Below are 16,403 nucleotides of genomic sequence, written 5' to 3'. Positions count from 1 at the left end.
GACCTCAGATTCTTAATAGTTCTTCAATTGTTGATGTGGAACTTGGGCACAAAAGGAAGCAAACAGAAAATTTGAATAGGGAAGCTACAGGTGTTAAGGGAGAAAAGAAACATAGAATTGTGGAGAATGAGCAAGGTGTTGTGTCAACTATGGGATTGATGGAGGTTGCAGGGCAGCCGGGCATAAATACACTCCTAAGATGGTTAAAAAAAAAAAAAAAAACTCATCATTTTGATGTCCATATATATCAGGAAGGTGTCGTTTGACAGTTTTTCAAGTTTTCTGGGCATCCAAGAGAAGTTTCGCTTTTCTTATAGTAGTTTGGATTTTGAACTTTTTTCGTTGTTTCTTTTTTCTTTTCTTTCTTTGTTTACGATGGAATCGTGCTACTCTAGCGTATGCTAGTGATGCAAAAGAGAAATAGGGGGTCATATGTCCCTCTTTCTCTTCCCCATTGTATATCTTGTTTCTTAATTAATAAAATCTACTATCGTTTCCTCTAAAAAAAAAAAAACAAATAAAAAGCCAAATTACAGAATTTAAGTAGAGAAAAAAGAAAAAAAAAAAAACTAAACACAATTTAATTACCACTTGTTTGGAGAAGACCAAGATGTAATTAAATCCAAAATTGTTCAACAATGAGTTGTTTTTGAGAAGAAGACTCATAAACGGGGATGTCTAATTAATTTTCTCACAAATTTAAGCTACAACCAATAATAGAAATGTCACATAAACACGTTCCATCTTACTATTTTGGGAAGTTTATAGCCACAAACTCTATCCTTAATTTTCACTAAACATGAAATAAATTAACCCCCTTTAAAGTTATTCTAGGTAAAGCTTTAGCCTATAAAGCTAAGTTTAAAATATTAATAACTTATAACTCCCTCGTCAGTTGTAAGAGCATTCATATTAGCTCATACAAAAAATTTCGTCTAATTTAATATAAGAACCTAATTTTTCTATTTTACATACTCACTTTTCAAAACACCCCACATTAGATTATCTATTTTACATTATATTACATTAAAATAGAAAATTTTCATCTAATTTTTCTTGATTTTTTTAAAATTATTTTTCGTTCTTCACACATAATAGCTACTATCTACTCTCTTCTCTTAGCTTCAGAATATGTAAAGAAGAAAAAAAAAACTATATTTAAAGTGAATAGTACCAGTTTAGATTTACACAATTATTATAACAACTTTACAAATTTATACATTTTTAACTTGATTGATAGGATGATTTTGGAGGTTGAACTTGTAAAATGAATGCCTTGTCCCATTTTGATTCAAATGCTCAAATAATGTATAGCATATTTTTCTTTTCACCGGAACAGCATAAAAAAAAGGGTAAAAAGACAAACGTAGCGTGCAACCTGTGCACTTGTAGAGTCAGCGAATCAAAATCCTCAAAGAGGCTACCTAAAACTAAAAATCTAGAAGTCTATAAGTCTCACCACATTAGACAGACAGGACTCGCCGGTAAAACATCATAGTTTGTTGTTTGTTCCCGGCTTTCACTTTCATCTCTCAACTTCCCTTCTTTCTATCCTTTCCCTCCTCTTTTTTACAATTTCACATCCTTAATTTAGTCATTATATTAATCTAAACTAATTAATACATATAATATAATATTAGTTGTAGAATCCCAATTGCTGTGTCTTCGAGACCTTGAAATTCAACCAATCAGAGTTCAGAGTCAGAGACACACAGTCACAGAGAGATTGATCGCTCTCTGAATCTCAAAGAGAGAGAGAGAGAGAGAGAGCGAGATGGCTATATTGTACGCTGTGGTGGCTCGAGGGACGGTGGTGCTGGCGGAGTTCAGCGCGGTCACTGGGAATACAGGCGCGGTGGCGAGGCGGATCTTGGAGAAGCTGCCGTCGGAGGCTGATTCGAGACTCTGTTTCTCTCAGGACACGTACATCTTTCACATACTTCGATCCGATGGCCTCTCTTTCCTCTGCATGGCCAACAACACCTTTGGCAGTGCGTTTCTCTCTCTCTCTCTCTCTCTCTCTCTCTCTATAATTCATTGAGTTAGGGTTTAAGTATTTTGGTGTTGAGATTGATATGAATGGTTAGCTTAGGCTTTTGGGATCAGTGGCAATAGTTGAGCTATATTTTAATAAATAAAAAGTAAGATAGGCTTCAATTTGATGTATTTTGAGGTTTTCGTTTCAATTCAGTGACTTGCTGTCAAGAAAATATGTACCTGATTATAAAGGAAGAATCGAATTCAAGTTTTAATTTTAGTTTTTATCAAATTTAAATGTAAAGGAGTGTAGACATCAGATTCTAGTTGATAATGGTATAAAAGACTAGCTAGTTGAGATATATATATATATATATATATTCATTCCTTGTGGATTCAGAATTACTTGTAAATATCATGCTTTTTCATTTTGTTTTTTCACTTCTGTGTTTTGGAAATCAAACAATGTGGAATATGAGAAACATTCGGACTTGTTTCTGTTCTTAATTCTGTGCATCAGTTCTTAATTCTGTGCATCAAAGGTGTGATCTTTTGAGTTTCTAGGTAGATGTTATGGTTTGTAGTTGAGCATGTTGATTGTATGATTGAGGAAATCTCTGGAATTTGTCTTGCTTTAGAAATGAGGAATTTTGTAATGAATAATTCATCCGTGTTCTCCTATTTTATTTTATTTTTCTTTTTAAAGTTTTATTCCAGGCATCTTTGTGATTTTACAGTGCATTAGTTTTTGCCTTGGTTCAGGGAGGATTCCTTTTTCTTACTTGGAGGATATTCACATGAGATTCATGAAAAACTACGGTAGAGTAGCCAACTATGCACCTGCTTATGCAATGAACGATGAGTTTTCAAGGGTCTTACATCAGCAAATGGAATTTTTCTCTAGTAATCCTAGTGCAGATACCCTAAACCGAGTTAGAGGGGAAGTTGGTGAGGCAAGTATCTTCTATTTGTGTTGTAAATTTAATTTCTGTTTCTTTTTCTTTTTTTGATAGAGAATGAGTAAATTTTATTTATAGTTGTAAATCATTAGTACAATGAGACTTCGGTGGGTATACTGGATGTAAACCCTCCTAAAATGACAGACCTCAAAAATGTAAAGAGGAGAAGAATTATACAAGATCATTTGGTCCCCCCAAATCAGCTAAAAGTCAAGGGAAAAAAAAAGGAGTAACAAACTTCAAGTTAATCCTCATTGATGACAACTCTTGCCCCTCAAAAAACCTTCAATTCCTCTACCTTCACAAAGTCCACATCAAGCACAGAGAAGCTGTTTAGCTTCCTTCTCCAATCTTGAAGCAACGTAAGCACAAATTTGGGCATCACTCACCAAATACAAAACATCGCAAAGACAAACTCTGATAATTCTCTAGCAAAAGAACAGTGGAGGAGCAAATGATCCAGATTTTCGCCACTCCTCTTACACATACAACACCAATCAACCATAATCATACCTCTCTTAACAAGGTTGTCAATGGTGGGAATCTTTCTCTAGAAAGTGCCAAACCCACTTATTTAGTAATGCAAAATTAAAAGCTCTAAGTTTTCTAATGTGCAGCCCTCCCATTCTCATTGGTAATACCCCCTATTTTCAATAAACCAAATGAACTTTCTTTTCCTCCACTAACTCCCCCCTTCCCCAAAAGACACAAGCAATCCCGTTGTAACTTTTTTAATCGATTGGAAACACTAATAGGAATTGTAAATAAAGGCATATAATATGTGGTCACGATTGAAAGATTGCTCTTGATGAGGGTAACTCTAATCTTTAGAAAGTATGTAGGTTCCACACAGCAAGGCACCTCTCAGTCCTTTCAATTAAACTGCTCCACAATGAAGTAGCCTTAAAATTTATCCCTAAAGGAACAGCACATTAATGCTCCTTTCAAAGGAGTCCCTCCCATGAAGTAGGAATGGCATTACATTATCCCTTCACACCTCCTAACACTTTCAAAATAGCGCAATTTTAAACCTGCAAAGATAGTTTCCTTTTATGATTTTAAATTACATTACTTTCCTAGGTTATTTACAATTTAACTTAGTTTCCAATCTTAATTATTTTCAGTTAGCAATTTCAGTTAGTCCCTGTTAGCAATTAGAAGATAAACATTACACAATGTAAAGCATCTACTCAAATTGTGTTTGCAAGTTTATATTTTTTCGTCCTCTAAGTTTAGTACTATGTCTACTACATCTAGGTCTCCTCTTTCTTTTTTAGCAAATGCATCCATCATTTTCTTGTGATAAGCTTTTCAAACTTTTCACATCTCTTTGGTTTAAATTTTTTAGCTTTTATCTGTTTTTATTTATTTATTTATTTTTATTTATTTATTTTTTTTTTTAATTCAATAATAACATTTTTATCTGTTTTTATTTATTTATTTATTTTTATTTATTTATTTTTTTTTTTAATTCAATAATAACAAGGGGGGAGGGGGGATTTAAACCATGGTTCTCCTAGTAAAGGATAGCAAACTATGCCATTGAGCTACAAGACTATTGGCGTATCTGTTGTAGACTTAACATGCATGATAATGCAAAAAAACTCTATTCACTGAAACCCCCAGAAAATTTCATTTCTAAGCATTGCAGCATATGTTGGATCTACGATTCTGGAGAAATATGACTTTTCACTTTCTTCTCCTGTTTCATGTTATGCTCTCTCTCTCTCTCTCTTTGCTTTTTCTTTTTGTCAGTTGTTTATTATAGCTGTAGTCCTTGCATTTGTTTTGTGCTCACAAGAACCAAAAATCTGGTATCCAGATACGTACTATCATGGTGGAGAACATTGAGAAGATTCTGGAGAGAGGTGACCGGATTGAACTTCTAGTTGATAAAACTGCAACAATGCAAGACAGTGCATTTCACTTCAAGAAACAGTCCAAGCGACTTCGTCGAGCTCTCTGGATGAAAAATGCCAAGCTATTGTGAGTACTTCCTGTTTTCTTTTACTACTTTGGCTTTATGAATACATTAATGCTCGGTGAATGTTATGAATTAGAGTCTTACCAGTTGTTAGTAAAGATCTATCAATCCTAGGGTAGAAAAGAAAATGAAGAGAAGATTAATGGCTTTTTTGGGGGTTTGGGGGTGGGGGGTGTATTAAAATCTAACTCAAGGAAGTTCCACATTTACGTTAGCCCCTTTCCTTCCACACATATTCCTTTTGAAGGATATGGAGAGTCAGACTGGAGAGTAAATCATCATTGCTGGGGCCTTCTGCTGTATGATTGTTGTATTTTAGAGATATTCTTTTTGGCTTATGTCTGCCTCATGAGAATCCTATTTTCCATGTTCTGCTCTGTTTTTCTTAGCATTATTTTGTTCTGGAAGTTGGGAGTTGTTCTTTTAAAATGGAAGTCCTTTCTTTTCTTTTTGATTTGCATCTTTCATATCTCTGTATTTAATACATATTCTAATATGATGATTTTTTTTCATCTTCATAGATAACTGTTGTCTTATCTATAAACACTTGCTGTAATTTTAAGGTAAATTTTGCAGAATTGCTACATATCTTTTCTCTCTCTCTTTTTTTTTTTAAGGGTAAATTTTGCAGAAGTGCTAATAGAAGACTCATGTTTTTTTTGGTAAGTAGTCTTAGGTCTTAAGTAATGTGTCTTGCCAAAACAAAGGACAACAGATTTAGTTTGGTCACAAGGACAAAGGAATCTCTTTGCATATGTTTGGTCTCTCAAATTTAGTTCTATTTTAATTTCTGAAAAAAAACTAAATTTGTCCTCAAAAAATTTAAAACATATCCCAGTTGGTCCTTCCATCTTTGTGTGGCTAACGAGCATCTTGGTGGCTCTTTTCTTGACATGGTGCTGATCCATGACAGCTCAGCTACAGGTTGTGCAAAGTCCACCACATCATAAATCCCCACCCCATTAGCTTAAAACCCCAAGATTAGAAACCCCCAACATCTAAAATCCCTGAAATCACCACCAACTCGGAATTCTCTCCAAACGCTTACATCCCTCATAAAGCACTGTTGCAGGAGGAGGAAAAATAGATGCTTGAGGGAGAGGAATGTGAGGATTTGGGGGAATTTCATGTTGTTGGTCATTTTAGGGATTTTTTTTACTTTGTGGGTTTTGATTTTGGGCTATTGGGGTTGGGATTTCTAATTTAATGATCTATGCACCACATGTAGTCAAGCTCTTATCAATCAACATCACATTAATAAATAAAAAAGCCACCCAAGCCCTCCATTAGCCATGTAAGCAGGAATTATAACAGCACACAGACAGTAGGCGTAAATTGGATACTTTAATTTTTTGAGAACTAAAAAAATAATAATAATAAATTTCTTGACTAAAATAGAACTTTGCCCAAATTGGATGGACCAAATGTATATTTTTGCTAAGGACAAAAGAAATGTGAAAGTGTAGAAGAAGAGGTTTTGGAAGAAAATGTGATGGTCTATGACTTCGAGCAGTTGAACTTCATGAGATTTGAATACTGAAGCACACTGAATGCCTCCCCTTCCCCCTCTATCCGTCTGCTGCTTCCCATCCTCTTTCCTCATCTGGCTAGCCCCTCGTTGTCCACCCCTCTACCTATTTAGATTGGCTACCGAAAAACACCCATGGCCTAAGCTTGCAGTCAATCTTTAAGAAAACCATTGGTGATCAAATCTCATTTGTTCACAGCGGCGTTTACAAAAGCCGCTTTTTTTCGCCTTTACCCACCAGCAACACTGACCTGCCTCATTGACAAAAGGACTGAAGCTCAACTTTCCTACATATACAGTGTGGTTTCTTGCAAACCAGATACACTGATTGATGAACACCCCTAGTTTATATGATGCAGCCATGCAGGACAAGGGTAGGAACATTGAGATAAAGGGGGAAAAAAGGGATAGAACAGGGCAAATCCTAAGCTTCACCACCTAGAATCTGTTTGAAAACTTTAGGCATCACGATGTAAGGGTGCTTCGCATCACCACCAAGCAAGAGGAAACATTCTCTAATCATAAATTTCTTATTCAAATTGTACTCTCAAACTATTCCTGGAGCCTCCTTTTGGCTTCATGGATTAAATTTAGCTGCAATTACATTTCATAAATTCCTCAATCACATAAAAGCCAAATTCAAAATTCAAAAATAAAATTTGGTATCTCAAAGAAAATCTTAAATATTTTTGGTTTTGCTCCCTGCATCATTATATTGCCAAGGGTATTGGACTGTATGTCATAAACTTAATAAGTTATTTATTGGCTCTTTCTAATTAACTCATGCCTGAGAGTTCTACATGACACAAAATGATATATTTTGTGTAAGAACCACCTGATTAATTGTTTAGTCTACTGTCATCTAGAAGAGGTTTTCTGATTCTATTTAATCATGAGTTTCATCTTTTTCGATTGGTAAGTTAAACACGCACATCGTAGGTCTTGAATCTAAAACCTCACTCGCCACTTCTTTCCTTATGGGGGGATGAAATGCCATTTGAGCTAGATCTCTTTGGCCAGCCTTTATTATCTGCATAATTATTTATCACATAAGAGTTGCTTTACAGAATGAAGAATTTGATTATATACTATTAATTATTAGTGTTATGCAGTATCCTGACAATACAATTGATAATGATTGGAAGTGTACAAACATGTTAAAAGTTTCTATCTGCTAATAGCCTTTGGGCATTTTAATTCTCATGCAACTGAACTTGTTTTTTTAATTAATGACAGGGCACTGTTGACAGGCTTGATTGTTGTGTTGCTGTACATAATAATTGCTATTTGTTGTGGAGGCATCACCCTACCTTCCTGCGGATCTTGATTTCTACCGGATATTAGCTCTACTGAGGTATGCAACAGATGGCTTTTTAAATGATGTCAGTCTGATTCTGTTAGAGAAGCTCTGAAGGTTTCGTGGTTCAGATTTTGACAGTTATATGTAAATATGATATCTTTATCTCTGCAAGTTTCCAGTAATTATCCTGATGCTTCTCTTGCCGTTGTTGCACTTGATGTGAGTAACCAATGTTTATCTTTGGAACCCTGATGATTGCTGTTGCAGTGCTATGCTTCATCTCTGTATTTTGTATATGTATGAATTTATAGTATATTCATTATTTGGTACAAAGGTTTTTTTTTGGGTGTAATTTCAACACTCAATATGCTATTACATACGAGTATTCTGTCAATTCACTCATTCTATTTCCTCATATGGACAGTGTTGATTCCTCATTTTATGTTGATCTTTTTAATTATGACATGACTTAATAATGCAGTCACAAGAGCAAGCTCATTCAGGTCCTTATTCATATGTGGTCAACGCTGCTTTGCTGTTGCTTTCCTACTTCTCAATGTTGCAGACTGAAGTCACTGAACAAATTTGTGGATGTTGAGTGAAATACATGTTGTTAGATAGTGTTTCTGAAAAATTACATAAGAGAATGTGGTGATCTGAAGTCACATTCTTCCTAAACTGTGCGTTAGTTTGAAAAACTGGAGGCATAGTTTTTTCATCTGTTTTTCAAATTGGTAGGCGTGTGCTCACAAATGCATTTTCAGCCTTATTAATATGTAGGGTTGTAATTGAGCTGAGTATTCAAGTTTGATGCACTTCAAACTTTCGAGGCGGCCTTTCAACAAGTCAATCTTAAGCTGAAATTGAGCAGCCTAAAAATCATTTAAGAGTACAAAATCAAGTTGATTCCAGTAAAACTAATACCAAGTCAGTGTGAATTGAGCTTGACTTGTTAAGCTTGTTTTAGCCTAAATTATGGAAACTTATGCCTGAAGCTTAGAAGTCGCATGCCATGACATCCAGATGAGACTGGAAGAGGGGAAAGGTTTTAAAATACTGAGCATATTACTGGGAAATATGTTGACAAATCTGCTGTTATATGATGCAATCATGCAAGCTACATTATTATCTGAAATCTGAATGCAGTTTTCCCGCTCGGAAATAATTCGCTTAAGGACAAATAAAGTCAATCTTTTGGGAGTTGCTTTGAGCTGGCCTACACTTACACATGCTTATTACATGAACAGAGAAGCTACTTTTTGAGAGACTTGTAGCTTAGCTTTTGGTACGCTTTTCCCACTCTTACGTCTTTCCTTCGGTGGCCCATGGTTGTACTTAGGGGTGGCATAAGTGGATACGGCATGCAAATTGGACATGACACGACACGACACAAAATTAGTAGGTTATAAGTTGACGTTTAATGGATTAGTGTTATATTTGAGTTGACATAACTTGCCTGTTTAATAAATAAGTTAAGTTAATGTCCAATCTATGGAACCCGTTTAACTTGTTTGACTCATTTAATTAAATGATAATTTACTAATATACTCTTCAAATCCTAGATATGTAAATTTATTAATTGTTGTGGTTTATTTCATTTGACATATTTTTATTGATTATTTGTAATATTGAGATATGCTTTAATTTTGAATGATTATTTATGATTAAGTTACTCGTTAGTTCTGAATTTTATATTAAAAATATTTATTTTTTTGGTTTTTCATAATTCAATTTGGTTAATACACAATTTTTTTTTTCTTCATTTTGATAAAATATGATAAATAGGTCAACACGATTGACCCGTTTAATAAATAGGTCATATTAGGGTTAAGGAATCTTGATTCGTTAAATAATCACATCAAGTTAGTATTGACCCATATAGTTGAATACTCATGAGTCAATATGACACATTTTTGACACATGAACACGAATTGCCACCCCTAGTTGTTCGAGTCTAAATTTTCTGTCCCATTTTCCTATCTCACTATATGCTCCACAAATAAAAAATTGTCAAGTGAACAGCTACTTAATTAAATACTAATTTTCTCCTTTTATTTCAGTTTGCTAAAATAAATAAAATAAAAACCGACACATCCACACCAGCCACCATCACTAGTCCACCACCACCAACTAGCGCTGTTGCCACTTCACCAACAACAATCCACCCCAAGTTATGTTTATGTTCTGATATACCGTACAATTTTTCGAATACATTGGATGTTTGTTCAACCCGAAGTATTCTCAAGGGGTCAATGTTTATTTTATTATGAAATTCTTCTTAAAATCAAACCAAATGGACCCGTGCATACTCTCATATCATGAAACAATCCCCTCCTACTTCAAAAGCAAATGCAGGATCCTAAATTCCAAAGTCAATAATATCAAAGTATATACCCAAGGCAGTTTATGTTAAATACCAAAAGAAAATCACAGCCACAGAGCCACTTGATATTAGTTTTTTGTTTTCTAATATACTTTATCAATTTACCAAAATAGACCATTGGTTGGTGGATTCGATGAATAGATGCTAGTTGATGAAAGGACAATGCAATTTCTCTATACTTGTACCTAGTCATGGTTTTGAAAACAAGGAGGCATCCATTGTAAACTTGTAGTGGCATCGGCATTGGTGGTGGTGGACCAGTGACAGTGACCTGATAGGGATGTTTTGATTTTTATTTTTGGAAACTGAAATAAGAGAAGACAAAAAATTAGCATTTAATTAAATAGGTAGACACCTGGCAATTTTTTTTATTTATGGAGTATAGAATGGAATAGGAAAAATGAGACAGAAGATTTGGACTCTGAGTTGTACTATTGACTACATGCTTGACATGGAAAATGCTTACATAGTGAAGCCCACTTGTCAAATCCATGTGAACTAGGAGAAATTATTAGGTCCCCCAAGAGGATTACTGATGTGGTCCTCTCAACCAATGAGATAATGCCATTTATACAAATGTGTGAGTGAGTTTCCTAATCAGTACTATGAATAAAAAATAAAAAATTACCAAGTAATGTCACATTTGTATAAATAATTGTATTTTATTAGTTGAAAGGTCAAGGAGAACCACATCAGTAATCCTCCTAGTAGACCTAACAATTTCCCGTGAATGGTCATTCAAGGCAATAGTATTTTCCTTATAGAATTTTCCTTTTCTTTTACTTGCTATTAGCCCCCATATGTTTACTACCATGTATGTTTTGGCTTATGGTAATAAGCATTAATCATATAGAACTTACCTATAAATTTAAACTTTATCATATCTATTAAAAAAATATATATTGACAAGTTTGGTAAATGAATTATTTAATGTACTACCAATTTTGACAATTAGATAATAAAAAAATTGTTGACTTTGTGGTCCATCGTCCATGGTATAGCCTGATAGGACTAAATAGAGGATGGTTCACATAATGCTAAGCTATTTGTGTATTTAACAGTGGTATTAAGTACTTTGTACTTTTCCTCTCTATCTAGCCTATAGCGATTTGTGAAACAACTTGCAAATTAGATCCCTCATCCCAGCCAGGGGAGAAGGGTGCCGATGAGTCATGTGTTTTATGTTTTGGCGGTTTCTGAGCCGAATGTAGATGATATGACAAAGCAAAGGAGTGTTTTTGCCGCTATCAAGAATGCTCTCAGTGCTTTCTCAAAAAAAGAATGCTCTCAGTGGTTGTGTGTCATGTGTTTTGTGTTTTGGCGGTTTCTGAGCCGAATGTAGATGATATGACAAAGCAAAGGAGTGTTTTTGCCTCTACCAAGAATGCTCTCAGTGCTTTCTCAAAAAAAGAATGCTCTCAGTGGGTGTGTGACACCCAGTAAACGTACAAGATGGAATCTGTGGGGTCCTACTACAAACATCATGCTACGTGCCTAACTCTCCATTAAAATTTGCCCCCCAACTCTGGTGAGTGGTACACCACCAAGGCACCAAGTTGGCTTCTACCCAATGTGGCAAACTCACAACACCTGTTAACCATTGACCCCATCAACCACTCTAAGATATCTTTATTACCCAACAAATTTTATAATTTTTTTTGGTTAAAATACATGTAACATTGTGAGGTTCACGCTAATATCAGCTAGTCTAAGACAATTAAATTGACTAATTTGATTCTTGATTACCTAGAGAAAGAAAGAAAATTGAGTAATAATTTAGGGATCATCAAGTGGGGTTTAGGGATTAAATTGGTCAATTTTGAAACATTTTGAATTTGATTGATATTAGTCCAAACTTGAAGAGTGCTGACTGTGTTTTATCTTTTATTTTTTTATTATTGTTAAGATAATAAATTATAGTTGGTGTGTTAATAAAAATACAGTAATAATAGTCCATGTAAAATGGTTTCACATTGATCACAAATTCACTTCCAAATAAAGTGTAAAAGGAAGAGAAAAAATAAAGTGAAATTTATTGTCATCATTATGGTGCAAGAATACTGTAGAGTTCATTACTAGTGCTTCAGTGAACAAAACAAAGCCAACTTGATGGATGAGACAGTGAACTGGGTCTGACTACATATCCTTTTTTGTCATTTTCATTGGAGATTCAAACATTCAATGCATAACTTGGTACGCCCTCTATAATTCCCATTATTTAAATCATAGGCACCAAATGCCGAAATATAGGTTGTGCTTGTGCTTGTGCATGTGCAGTATCATTTTCCAGATATATTTTGGATTCCTTTTTGCACATATCTCTCCCATTCCATTTCTTCCTTTAAAATACTGTAACAGAGTTCCACTTTTTCATTTACCTTAGGACTAAGTCCTTCCCATCTCCCAGAATTCCATGGGGACTCTTTTCAGGCTATTTTCACCACTACCAACTACACTATGTACTAACAAGTTCTTCCTATCACCCACTACCCCTTCAATCTCTTCTCCAAGACCCAATACCACATCTTCAACAAAGAAGCATCAATATTACAGAATTGAAAGCAGCAAGTTTGGAAATTTCCTTGACTTGAAGCCTGAAACTACACAACCTGAAAGTTTGGATTTTGATCTCTCATGGTGGGACCCCAAGTCTGATAGGCCCCAGTTTGATGTGATCATCATTGGGACTGGCCCAGCTGGACTTCGTCTTGCAGAGCAAGTGTCTCGCTATGGAATCAAGGTATGTTGTGTTGACCCTTCTCCGCTTTCCGTGTGGCCTAATAACTATGGTGTTTGGGTTGATGAGTTTGAAAGCTTGAAGCTTGAGGACTGCTTAGACAAAACATGGCCTATGGCTTGTGTTTATCTCGATGAAAACAAGACCAAGTATTTAGACCGACCCTATGGTAGAGTTAGTAGGAAAAAACTAAAAACGAAACTAATGGAAGGGTGTGTGTCCAATGGTGTTAAATTTCATGAGGCTAAGGTTTGGAAAATTGAGCACCAAGAGTTAGAGTCTTTCATTATGTGTGATGATGGGAATGAATTGAAGGCAAGCTTAATTGTTGATGCGAGTGGCTTTGCAAGTAGTTTTATAGAGTATGATAAGAAAAGGAATCATGGGTATCAGATTGCTCATGGAATTTTAGCTGAAGTGGAAGAACACCCTTTTGACTTGGAGAAGATGGTTCTTATGGATTGGAGAGATACCCATCTGGGAAATGAGCCTTATTTGCGAGTTAAAAATTCAAGGTTTCCTACTTTTCTATATGCAATGCCGTTTGATTCAAATTTGGTATTTTTAGAAGAGACTTCTCTGGTTTCTCGGCCTGTGTTATCCTATAAGGATGTGAAGTCAAGGATGGTAGCAAGATTAAGGCATTTAGGAATTAGAGTGAAGAGGGTATTGGAGGATGAGAAGTGTTTGATCCCAATGGGAGGTCCACTCCCAAAACTCCCTCAGAGTGTAATGGCAATTGGTGGGACTTCTGGGGTTGTTCACCCTTCAACAGGGTACATGGTGGCTAGGTCAATGGCTCTGGCACCAGTCTTAGCTGATGCCATTGCCGAGTGCCTTGGCTCAACCAGGATGATCAGAGGGCAGCCACTTTATCATAGAGCGTGGAATGGCTTGTGGCCAATTGAAAGGAGGTGTAGAAGAGAATTTTACTCTTTTGGAATGGAGACTTTATTGAAGCTTGATTTGGATGGAACAAGAAGGTTCTTTGATGCTTTCTTTAATTTGGATCCTTATCAGTGGCAAGGCTTCCTTTCCTCAAGGTTGTCCCTTCAAGAGCTTCTTCTACTAAGCTTATCTCTCTTTGGACGCGCCTCGAATATGTCCAAGTTTGATATTGTTACAAAGTGTCCTGTGCCCTTGGCTAAAATGGTGGGTAAACTAGCAATAGAAACCATCTAATGGTGGAAGGTTGTAGAATTTATATTGACTCTGTTGCTATTTAAGAAATTCAAAATTGTGGCATGGTGTCCCCTTTTATTCAAGGAAAATTTTAAGCAGGAATTTTACACTTGTTATTTAAGACCATTATTAACAGCAAATGAATTTGTGGAATAGATGTATGTTGAAAACTTAAAGCTTGCAGCTATCGATTGTAGAAGATTAAAATACTCGAGAGATTTGCTTAATTTTAATTATTTAATGCATGGCCTGTTGATGACAAAGGATAATTAAGTTAAATATTAAGTGATATGCACTTTGTGATGGTTGCTTTGGCAATAGGGATATGGAAAGTCTGAAATGTGCCGTAGAGCATGATCTGCTTATATGAGTTTATGATGATTAAGTACCCAGGAGTACTTGATGGAAATAACATAATAGAATCATTATTGACTTAATAAAATAATACGTCTTCTATATTAATGCCCTCCATACATTTTATTTTTTCAAAGTAAGTATTACTACAAGCTTGGCTCCAATGAGATGCATTACAGAGATAGAGAAAGAAACTTTGTAGTCTTACATAGACATCTTTTGTAATAAACTTACTTGAACTTTAAATGGACTATAGTTGATTATGTCTGGTATGATGGTGGAGGGTATCCGTATGTTGGAGGAGGGCTTACTGGGGGTGTATAAACTGGTGGAGCCATGGAGGAGATGATGGAGGCTGTTCTGTAGGTGGTGTTTTTGGAGGTTTAATAGGAGGTTTGGGGGTAGGTGGACATGGATGAGGTTTAGGCGTTGGTGGAGGGGAGAGTGGAGGACTAGATATTGGAGGAGATGGTGTTGGCGGTTGATAAGTTGGACTTGGAGGAGGTTTGTGAACTGGTGGCAATATTTGTGGAGGGGGTTGATGTGCCTTTGGTGGTGGGGAGGTTGGAGGTGGCTTGTGGGTTGGTGGACATGCCGGAGGTTTGTGAGTTGGTGGGGGATGACTAATAATTGGGGGAGTTATGGGTACTGGTGGTGGCTGATAAGTTGGGGTTGGAGGTGGCTTTTTTGGTGGAGAACAAGGAGGTTTTGGCGGAGCTGTGGGTACTGGTGGTGGCTGATAAGTTGGGGTTGGAGGTGGCTTTATAGGGGGAGAACAAGGGGGTTTTGGCGGAGAAGTTGGAGTTGGAGGTGGCTTTTTGGGGGGAGAACAAGGGGGTTTAGGTGGAGAAGTTGGAGTTGGAGGTGGCTTTTTTGGGGAGAACAAGGAGGTTTTGGTGGAAAGGTTGGAGTTGGGGGTGGACTAATTGGAGGCTTTGGTGAAGGAGGCTGTCCATGTGTTGGCGGATTTGGGGATTCTGATGGTGGCGTCGGAGTCGGGCTAGGATAGTCATAATCCGGTGGAGGGTATAACCAAAAACACGCCGGGTTGAGTCTATGGCCATTGTTGGGAAGTTCAGCTGCAACACAATTATCGACTAAGACACTGGCTAAAACTAGTAACAAACTTAGACATGGCTGTGAGAATCTCATTGCAGCCTAAGTGGGAAAGTCTATACAATGCTACTTAAATGAACTAGCAGAGGTTTTGCATGCAAGACTAATGGCCATGTTAAAGGTGGGATGGACTGAGATGTGTTCAAGATCTGAGCTCAATTTATGGACAAATGAGTGGCAGATCTATGCATGGCAGTTACAATATGTGCCAATAGCTTCGAACTATTATGGATCTTCTGGAATCTGGCTAGCTGTGCTTTGAAATTTGTCAATTGGTCATTAATTACGATTTTTTTATGTTACTTTTTCAAAAAATTATCTTCAAAGAGACTTTCTAATTTCTATAAATGAGGGTCTTTTTTTTTTATTTTTTTTTTATGAAGAAAGAGAAACCCTCATCTATAGAAATTAGAAAGTCTCTATAGATGGTAATAATACCATATAAAACAATAAATGAGGGTCTCTTTATGGTAATATGAAATTAGCAACAGCATTCAAGGCAAACTTCCTCTTTCTCAAAATTGGCTAAAAGTCGTTTAGCATCTTAATTCATAACCAGCTAAGAGTAATGAGATAGAAATTATGAACTCACTGAACTTTATGGCATGTCCTTTTCCAATCTAAGGATTCAATTTAAAATTAAAATTCCCCTCAATCCTTAAATGGTATTGCACCATATCTCAAACTTTGTTTTATCCCTTTTCTTTCATGATTGATGGGGGGAAAATGTAAGTTAAAAGTACTAAAACTGAGATGATTGAGGAAAAGACTACTAGATTCCTCAGCTTTGCAATTACCTGGTGAATTTGGTTCAGGCTGTGCTACAAGCCTATAAAGCAATAACGAGGTATACAAATCAAAATACAAAAGGCTGTGCAATTTG

The 16,403-nt window shown here is 36.0% G+C and overlaps 2 protein-coding genes across 4 annotated transcripts; both read left to right on the top strand.

Annotated features, from left to right (window-relative positions):
* The first annotated feature begins 1,428 nt into the window (after positions 1–1,428).
* Positions 1,429–9,293, top strand: LOC112024889 (vesicle-associated membrane protein 714). Of its 3 annotated transcripts, none has more exons than XM_065773046.1 (5): positions 1,429–1,991; positions 2,740–2,930; positions 4,759–4,922; positions 7,685–7,802; positions 8,895–9,293. In XM_065773046.1, exons 1-4 carry the CDS (start codon positions 1,775–1,777, stop codon positions 7,773–7,775), a joined length of 663 nt encoding a protein of 220 aa, XP_065629118.1. In that variant the 5' UTR covers positions 1,429–1,774; the 3' UTR covers positions 7,776–7,802; positions 8,895–9,293. The 3 variants fall into 3 exon arrangements, with proteins under 3 accessions (XP_065629118.1, XP_023913305.2, XP_023913304.2); XM_024057537.2 differs by lacking the exon at positions 8,895–9,293 and adding an exon at positions 8,230–8,577 and having other exon boundaries at positions 1,430–1,991; XM_024057536.2 differs by lacking the exon at positions 8,895–9,293 and having other exon boundaries at positions 1,431–1,991; positions 7,685–8,142.
* A 3,038-nt stretch (positions 9,294–12,331) lies between these two features.
* LOC112024876 (capsanthin/capsorubin synthase, chromoplastic) lies at positions 12,332–14,277 on the top strand. Its single transcript, XM_024057525.2, has one exon. It carries the CDS (start codon positions 12,545–12,547, stop codon positions 14,048–14,050), a length of 1,506 nt encoding a protein of 501 aa, XP_023913293.2. The 5' UTR covers positions 12,332–12,544; the 3' UTR covers positions 14,051–14,277.
* The last annotated feature ends 2,126 nt before the right edge of the window (positions 14,278–16,403 follow it).

Source organism: Quercus suber, unplaced genomic scaffold (assembly GCF_002906115.3).
Source record: "Quercus suber isolate HL8 unplaced genomic scaffold, Cork oak 2.0 scaffold_68, whole genome shotgun sequence".
In the NCBI taxonomy this organism is placed as follows: Eukaryota; Viridiplantae; Streptophyta; class Magnoliopsida; order Fagales; family Fagaceae; genus Quercus; species Quercus suber.
This window is presented reverse-complemented; position numbering and strand designations above follow the sequence as displayed.